The sequence below is a fragment of the Macaca thibetana genome, chromosome 2 (assembly GCF_024542745.1).
Source record: "Macaca thibetana thibetana isolate TM-01 chromosome 2, ASM2454274v1, whole genome shotgun sequence".
NCBI classification, from domain to species: Eukaryota; Metazoa; Chordata; class Mammalia; order Primates; family Cercopithecidae; genus Macaca; species Macaca thibetana.
This window is the reverse complement of record NC_065579.1, coordinates 175,864,910-175,874,270: the sequence shown is the minus strand read 5'-3', so window position 1 is coordinate 175,874,270 and position 9,361 is coordinate 175,864,910. Positions and strand designations below refer to the sequence as shown.

At 34.2% G+C, this 9,361-nt stretch overlaps 1 protein-coding gene across 1 annotated transcript; it reads left to right on the top strand.

Annotated features, from left to right (window-relative positions):
* Positions 1–465: 465 nt before the first annotated feature.
* LOC126949314 (olfactory receptor 5K1) lies at positions 466–8,083 on the top strand. The gene is made up of 2 exons (XM_050782094.1): positions 466–572; positions 4,723–8,083. The coding sequence occupies exon 2, from the start codon at positions 4,734–4,736 to the stop codon at positions 5,658–5,660; it is 927 nt and encodes a 308-aa protein (XP_050638051.1). The 5' UTR covers positions 466–572; positions 4,723–4,733; the 3' UTR covers positions 5,661–8,083.
* Positions 8,084–9,361: the final 1,278 nt, after the last annotated feature.

The following is a 9,361-nucleotide window of genomic DNA, read 5'->3' as shown; positions in this document are numbered from 1 at the left end:
TCCATGAAGCCTTGGCTGACTATTGCAGTGGGAATGTTTTCTTCTCACTAAGGATCTTATGTTCAGATTGGTGGTAAGGGTAAGTAGTATAAACTCAAATGAATAAAAATTAAAACATTTCTGTTTTCTTTAAATTTTATTTTAAGTTCCAGAAACATGTGTAGGACGTGCAGGTTTGTTACATAGGTAAATGTGTGCCCAAAACATGGCTCTTAAAATTTGTTTAGAAATTGGAATTTGCCTTACTCTGTAGGTGTCAGAGGAGTACGGTCTGTGATGTTCAGAGGATTACGTCTCTCAGAATGTGCTCTTCCAATTTAGTAAGTCTCTGATGTTCAAAGGATTAGGTCTCTCAGGCCGTGCTCTGAAGTCAATGCCAACTAAATCCCTTTAGAATTATTTCAAATATCTGAACCATTCTCTACCGGTGACATAAATATTGGCATCAACCTCTTTGTAGAACTATTCTCCCAAATGATCAAGAAGATAGAGCTTAATTGTGGGATCTACTTTAAAAACTGTTATCAGGCAACCAACTGGCCCCTCTAAAACTCTTAGCAGGGAAAATTCAGGTGAGAAAGAATTTAAAATTTATTTTTGCTAGAAATATTAATCACATGAAACATTTTTTTCTCTAAGTTATTTAAGGTTTTTTTTTTCTTAAAACTCTAATTTCTCAATGTTTTAAGATCTTTAAATTATTTTTTAAATCTGAAGTCTATTGTGTAAGCTTTAAGCAAATGACTATCATTCATTTGTATCACTTCTGAAATTATTAGGAGCCTAAATTTATACCAAGAGATAAAAGCACACATATTTAGTAATAACAGAATACATTAATGAAGACTTTGAAACTCATTTGAATAATGTAGTTTGTCCTATTACTTATAAACTTGATGAAATGAATTATTAACCTCTACAATGAAATAGTGTTTAAAATTTTTGTGTTGAGCATTCCTATGTATTAAACAAATTATATGAGTAAAGACTATAATTTCAAACCAGTCTTTCAAACCCCAATATAATTTTGGGGAATGTTCTTGTTTCTTTTTTATTCTTAGAGAAATAAAATATCATCGTAAAATTTATTTCTATTTGGCCAATAGACAAATGGATGAACTGAAGGAAATTTTATATTATATAACTTCAAGCTGGCAAGGGCAAGGCAGTTAATGAAAAAGTTATTCAAATTACATAAGTTTCAAATGTTATTTTAAAAATATTGATCTTAAAGTTACATCAGCTGGGTGCAGTGGCTCATGCCTGTAATCTCAGCACTTTGGGAGGCTGAGGCGGGAGGATCGCTTGAGGTCAGGAATTTGAGACTAGCCTTGCTAACATGGTGAAAATCTGCCTCTACTGAAAATACAAAAAATAAATAGCCAGGTGGGTGGCACATGCCTATAATTTCATACTTGGGAGGCAGAGGCAGGAGAATCTGTTGAACCTGGGAGGTGGAGGTTGCAGTGAACCAAGATTGTACCTCTGCACTCTAGCCTGGGCAACAGAGTAAGACCTTGTTTCAAAAAATAAATTTAAAATATATATAATATGTATATATACATCATCTTCAAGTAATCTGAGATTTGAAAGTTAGTAATATTTTCAGAAACCAAAAAGAAGAGATCTTTTTTTATCTTTCCAAAATGGTTTTCCTCTGTTCCCAAACTTCGGAGTATAGTTGTGGTTAATGAATACCCAGAAAACTGTCTATCTAGAAATATCTAGGAGGGTCAGTTAACCTTTCAAAGCAAGTAGGTAGCATAAAGCAAGCATCCAATAACTATCAGCTCAATTAATAAATGATTCCCAAAGTAACAAAGATAAATAAGGTAGATTGAAACAAAATGCTCCCCAATAGGTAAGAACTCTTTGTCTATAAGTACATATAATGAGTAGATAATGAAGATTTTTAAAAATCCCAAAATTTTAATAAATGTGAACACCCCAGAATCTAGGAATACAATGAAAACACATGACATTTGAAAGAGTAAAAGTTAACACCAAAGAGATACTGCTTCCATAGAGGAGGTGACCTTAAGATTGCATTACCACATGATATGAACAGATGCCTGAATAGTTTGAGATGCAGGATTGCCAGCAAATTACTATTATTTATAACTGGTGATGCCATTATCATAAAAGTGGAGTAGGCAGCTGCTCAATGAATCCATTATAACATTATTCACAGCAGAATTGTAAAATGCAGAAAACATTAGTTAAATTCCCATGATTATTGTGGACTTAATCAAGTTATAAAACACTGCAGACCTAAAAGCATGCCATTTTATTTGCTTAATAAAAAATTTCTTTGCTGATTATTGAAGCAATAGCCATTGCAGACAATTTGAAATGGAGGAAAATATAAAGGAGAGAAATAGTTGACCTCTGATTTTATTGCATAGAGAAAACTAGTACTATTATGATGCATTTTCATGCTACTGTTTAACCTTCATATGTAAGCATTTATTTGGAAATTGCAATTATTTTGTTTATAAAACTTCCTATTTTGTTTTTTACGTAACATATTTCTATCTATTTTATCATTACAATAATCTCCAAGGTAAACAGTATTTTTAATGATTGTACAATATGTCATCAGGTGAATGATTCACATTTATTTCATCTAACTGACTAAATGGTTATACCACCACTTTCAGGTGTTTTGAATTTTTTTATGATTATGAATGAAATTACAATTATGTTAATCTTTGTGGGAGATTCTAATTATTTCTTTTTGGTCAATTCATTATTATTGGCCAAAGGATGTGAATGTTTAAGAGTTTCTTTAATTTATTACAAATTATTTTCCAATAATTGCACCAATTCTGGCTACCACTATATACGATCATTTCTTTTTTAAAACATCTTGCCATTTTAATAGACAAAATAAATATAACCTTGTAGCTATTTCAAATTATGTTTCTCTGATTAGTAATGAAGTTAAAAATTTTTAATTTGTAAAAAATTATATTTCCTTCAGATTTTTCTGTTCCTGCCATTGACCTGTTTTCTAGTGATTATGTGTACTGATTCCTTCCTAAAATACAACTAGAGAAACAATATCCTATTTATTCCAGTCTCCTAGTTTTTGTTTGATGCTTGATTTTTATTCATGATTTTTGATATATACTTACATAAATAAATTTGTCAACTTTTAACCCTTTTCTTGAATTTTTGATGGCATTTGAATTTCATGCACACATGAATAATTTTACATTGTATGCATAAATTGTATATAAATAACCTGGATGGTTTCTAGTATAGGCATTTTTTCTCATTTCCCCTAATCTCTCTGTCTCCTCCCCACTTCCACCCACATCCCTTTTCCTCCCTACCCCAGAGGGGTACAAATACCTTAAAAATAGCCTGTTTCCAAAGCATGTTATGTTTAAGTGTACACTCCAGTAGTATTTGAGATAGTAAATTACTAAGAATATACAACTCAAAATAGGCATTTAAATTTTTTATTGTGGTAGAAAATACATAACAAAAAATTTATCATCTTAGCCATATTTAAGAGTGTAGTTCAATAGAATTAAGTACATTTGCATTGTTGTATTAATACAGTCATCACCACTACTCATCTAGAACTTTATTTATCTTCCCAAACTGAAACTCTGTAACCAATAAGAAATAGCTCCCCGTTCCCACCTCCCACTGACAACCACCACTCTATATTCTGTCTATAAATTTGACCACTCTAGGTACCTGTAAATGGAGTAATAGAATATTGGTCCTCTTTTGACTAGCTTATTTCAGTTAGCATTATGTCCCCAAGGTTGATCCATGTTGTAACAAGTCAGAATCTCATCCCTTTTTAGGGTTGAATAGTGTTCCATTGTATGTATATATCACCATTTATTTTTTCATCATCCTTGGACATTTGGGTTGTTTCCACTTTTTGGCTATTATGAATAATGCTGCTATTAACATTGGCATATAAAAATAGTCTTTTAAACAACCTTGTTAATCAGTACATATATATTCATTGAAATTTTTGGGAACGTTGATACCAATTGCTGATATTTAAACTATGGATCAGCTTTACTTAACCCACATAGAGAAGTGTTGTTCTCTGGATCTTTCTGTGAAGACCTCAAAAGCCATCTTTGTGAAGATAATCTGATGTTTTTCTTCCTCAAAATGTGCTGGAAATATTCACAATAGCAGAGACATGGAATCAACCTAAATGCCCATCAACAATTGACTGGATAAAGAAAATGTGTTACATACACACCATGGAATACTGTGCAGCCATAAGAAAGAATGAGATCCTGTCCTTTGTAGCAACATGGACAGAGCTGGAGGCCATTATCCTAGGCAAACTAATGGAGGAACAGAAAACCAAGTATTGCATGTTCTCACTTATAAGTGAGAGCTAAACACGGAGTACACATGAACGGAAAGAATGGAACTACAGACACTGGGGCCTACTTGACGGTGGAGGGTGGAAGGACAGAGAGGACTGAAAAGCTACTATTAGGTACCATTAAAATGGTTTAAAAATGATTTTAAAGGGTACTGAAAATATATTTCATCACTAGCCAAAGAGGTAATTCTTTACGAAATTCATTCTCCCCATGAACGGGGCATGCACCAAAGTCCAGGCAACATGAGGAAGCATTGTGGAAGATGCTCTCCTTCCTTTAAGCCAAAGAGACCTCAATAGTTGTGGCATATTATAAATTAGTGCCTTATTTCTCCACAATTGTTTTTCAGACAAGTCAGGAATGGCTGAAGAAAATCATACCATGAAAAATGAGTTTATCCTCACGGGGTTTACAGATCACCCAGAGCTGAAGACTCTGCTGTTTGTGGTGTTCTTTGCCATCTATCTGATCACCATGGTGGGGAATATTGGTATGATGGCACTGATATTTACCCACCGTCGATTTCACACACCAATGTACATCTTTCTGGGAAACCTGGCTCTTGTGGATTCTTGCTGTGCCTGTGCCATTACCCCCAAAATGTTAGAGAACTTCTTGTCTGAGGACAAAAGGATTTCCCTCTATGAATGTACAGTACAGTTTTATTTTCTCTGCACTGTGGAAACTGCAGACTGCTTTCTTCTGGCGGCAATGGCCTATGACCGCTATGTGGCTATATGCAGCCCACTGCAGTACCACATCATGATGTCCAAGAAACTCTGCATTCAGATGACCACAGGGGCCTTCATAGCTGGAAACCTGCATTCCATGATTCATGTAGGGCTTGTATTTAGGTTAGTTTTCTGTGGATCGAATCACATCAACCACTTTTACTGTGACATTCTTCCCTTGTATAGACTCTCCTGTGTTGACCCTTTCATCAATGAACTGGTTCTATTCATCTTCTCAGGTTCAATTCAAGTCTTTACGATAGGTAGTGTCTTCATATCTTATCTCTATATTCTTCTTACTATTTTCAGAATGAACTCCAAAGAGGGAAGGGCCAAAGCCTTTTCTACCTGTGCATCCCACTTTTTGTCAGTTTCATTATTCTATGGGTCTCTTTTCTTCATGTACGTTAGACCAAATTTGCTCGAAGAAGGGGATAAAGATATACCAGCTGCCATTTTATTTACAATAGTAGTTCCCTTACTAAATCCTTTCATTTATAGCCTGAGAAATAGGGAAGTAATAAGTGTCTTAAGAAAAATTCTGATGAAGAAATAATCTCAAGAAAGATGGAAACAAGTGACATCCACTATAGCTTAATGATTTAAATGCAGCAAAAACATCCATATGAAATTACACAGAGGAAATGCACAAATTATAAGTAAATTTGAATATATAATAAAACTTTCAAATTAAGTGGCAATAGGTAAGGGTAGAATATACAAACAAAAGAGTCAACTGTGGTAAAAATTCAAAATAACAAAAATGAAATTCTAATTTTGAGCTCATTCAAGTAACAGCGCAGTATGTTGTCAAGCTCTTGGTCTGTGTTGGCATCAAGGATGGTAAGCATCCAAAAGAACACAGCAAAACTGGAAGTTACAAGTTGCAAGGACCATTCCATTAAGCATTGATAACTAGATAAACTATTTTAATAGCTTAGAGCATGAGCATTATGGTTAAACTGAAAGGGCTTAAGATCATGTGATGGTCAACCAGTAAAATCACTTACATCCATGAGCAACAAAATTGTGGCAAGCGAATTTTGAGAAATCAATTTTAATAGCATTATGGGGACATTACTGTAGTTAGAAAGGAAGTATTGGGAAAACGAAGCTGTCAAATAATAGTGAATATCAGATTTCCAAATTTAAATTATTATTGAGTTAAATATTAAACACAGAATGTCAATTTTCAAGATAAGCTACATTAAGAGAGTTCTATCTACTCTCACATCTACCTGCATAAAGATACCATAACATAAACTTCCAGAAAAACAGTTCAAACCTCATGTAGGATTTGAAGAGCTGCTCTGTCAGTGAGTTAGGCGCAATGTCTCCGTGCTCCTAGCTGAGAGGTGAGGAAAAGCTTCAACCATAGAGACACTACCCTAGGTATATTATATATAGAAATGTAAAACATAGCATTGTTAAACAGTAGGTAGGGCTTATCTAATTTTTTTTTTCTTTTCACTATTGCAAAACCTGAAGTTGGGTTTGTGGGTAGAGTAATGACTTTAATGTAATATCATTTTAAAAATTACTTTCCAATTATTCACTCAACATATACTTATTGAAATCCTGCTATAGGTAGGCATGGTTCTGGGTGTTGGGTCATATCAGTTACAAAAAATGCCAGTTTTTCCATCTTCTTAAATAATGGAATATTGCCACAATTTTTATTACTAACTTCTGGATTAAGAAGGACCTATGTCACATAATAGAAAAAAATCTCCCTTCCACCTCTTGCTCTGAGGACCTGCCTAACTTCCCAGAAAGCAATTGTCAAGTGCTCCAGGCTAACCAGCCACCAGACGCTGGCATCACAGGAAAAATCAATATGCTGAGTCTGTACAGAAAAAGTAATAGGAGAGCAGATGCATTTCCAATTCCCTAACTCATCAACACAAAAATGTAACCACCTAGTTTTTCTTTGTAACCTCCAAGAAAATCTAACCTAGTTCATTCCAGTTATACTCGGACATGTGAAGATCTTGTTTGTTTCAAATTAAATTCCATCAATTTAGGATTTACCCAACACTACCTACACTCTTCCTTCGTTGCATATAAGTGTATAGGTCCTTGCCTGGTATCATGGTACTGAGCACAGGTACCAGATTATATATGAGCTCTGTCCAAGCTATGATTCTGTGAGATGTTTGAACCTATTTGACCCTCTGGTTATTTCTTCATGCCACTATCACTTCAGGTATCTACATCCATGTCTACTCCTCAGGCTATATTGATTTTCAGCTAAAATGTCTATTTATCCAACCCACAAGGCTTTGGGTTGGCTGGCTCTCTCTCTTTTACTCTTGCTGTGCTAATTTCTGAGTAAATTCTTTTGACCTCTTCCCAATGAGTCCAGGAAATGTTGAAATGCATCATTTTTGCACTTCCGATGCTACACAACACCACTACAATGTAGGATTTTGAAAGCTTACATGGGTCCCTTTTGAAGGTCCCTTTTGCACATAGGTCACCAAACCTCCCTGAGCAATTGTCACCCCACTCCCATGCCAGGACACCCCCTGGGAATTGAAACCACAGAACCCTTTCCAGGCAACACCGACTCTTCCCTTCTGACGTTGCTTTTTTCCCAACTGACTGAATCCTTAATTCTAGGATGATACTTAGTTTTCACATCATTACAAATGTTTCCTGAATGTACTTTTATGAAATAAAATTGGACTCAAAAATGAGATTCTGTCTTAATCTATTCTCTCTGTCTGGAATATCAAAGGTATGCTCAGAAATTTTAAAAAAGTGAGGATAACACTATTGTGTGACTCTGGCCTCCTTCTGTTATATCAATAAATGTGATTGCCCTGGCTGCTGTCTGAAATGGTAGGTATAGTCATTGGGTAAGACAGAAATTACAGGCAGGCTTTATCTGAGAATTACTGGTTATGGGAGAAAAATATCTGATAAAATCAATATTTTTAAAATATCAACTCATTTTATGATATGCAGAGAAAAACAGACATGTTTAAAACAATATTTTGAAAAATAAAATTAAAAATTATAAATGTTTTATCTCATCCTTAACCAAAGTTTAGTTATGATCACAAATGTGTCCTTAATTTTTAAAAATTTTAAAAAGACTGAATCAAATATCAAGGATTTTCCTTGATGTTATTTTTCAGAAAATTAAAGTATGAAAATTCAAAACAACCTTTATTTAACATTTTACTTCAAGGAATAATAGCAATTATAATTACAATAATAATAGATTGATTTTTTTAAAAACGGTCAGTGACACCACAGGGGCATCACTTCTTTCTTGTACAAATTTTTCTCTTTTGAATTTGTTTATATTTTTCTCGTTTGTTCTTTTTTCCATTTTAATTGTTTTATGTCTGCAAGGACCTATTTGTCATGTCTGCAAGGACATATTTCTCAATATGTCCTTTACATTTCATTCAAGTGGCAATCCAACACAATTTTCATCAACTTCATGAAACTGATCACTTCTTTCTCATGATCATTTCACACTAAAGTTCAAGCATATTTAACTATATCAGAAAATTAGTGGGTGAGATATTGGAACAATGGCTGAAGATAGACACTATAGTGAAGCAAGGAGAAATGGTTAAGAGGAAAGTAATTCTAGAAGTTGTCGGTTCACTTAGGAGTATTTGTGTTCTGACGATTCTTACTTGCCTAGACAGCATTGTCACTTCAGGAACTGGCATATTGAATGACACGATAACGTGAATCTTCCTGTTGACTCATCAGTTAGTATCATAATTTTGCCTCATCATGTATACAAAAATTAACATTTGGGTTAATTTGTAGGTATCTCTACTTTATTTTTATTTCAATAGGTATTGGGGGAACAGGTGGAATTTGGTTACATTGATAAGTTCTTTAGTGGTGATTTTTGAGATTTTGATGTACCCATCACTGGAGCAGTGTACACTGTATCCAATTTGTAGTCTTTTATCCTTCACTCCCCTCCCACCCTTCCACCTGAGTCCCTTAAGTCCATTGTATCATTCAAATGACTTTCCATCCTCATAGATTAGCCCCTACTTATAAGTGAGAACATATGATGCTTGGTTTTCCATTCCTGAGTTACTGCACTTAGAATAAGGGTCTTCAACTCCATTTAGATTGCTGTGAAAGTCATTATTTGTTTCCTTTTTATCGCTCAGTAGTATTCAATGGTATACATTTTCTTTATTTGTTGATTGATGGGCATTTGGGCTGTTTTCATATTTTTGCTATTGTGAATTATGCTGCTGTAAATGTGTGTGC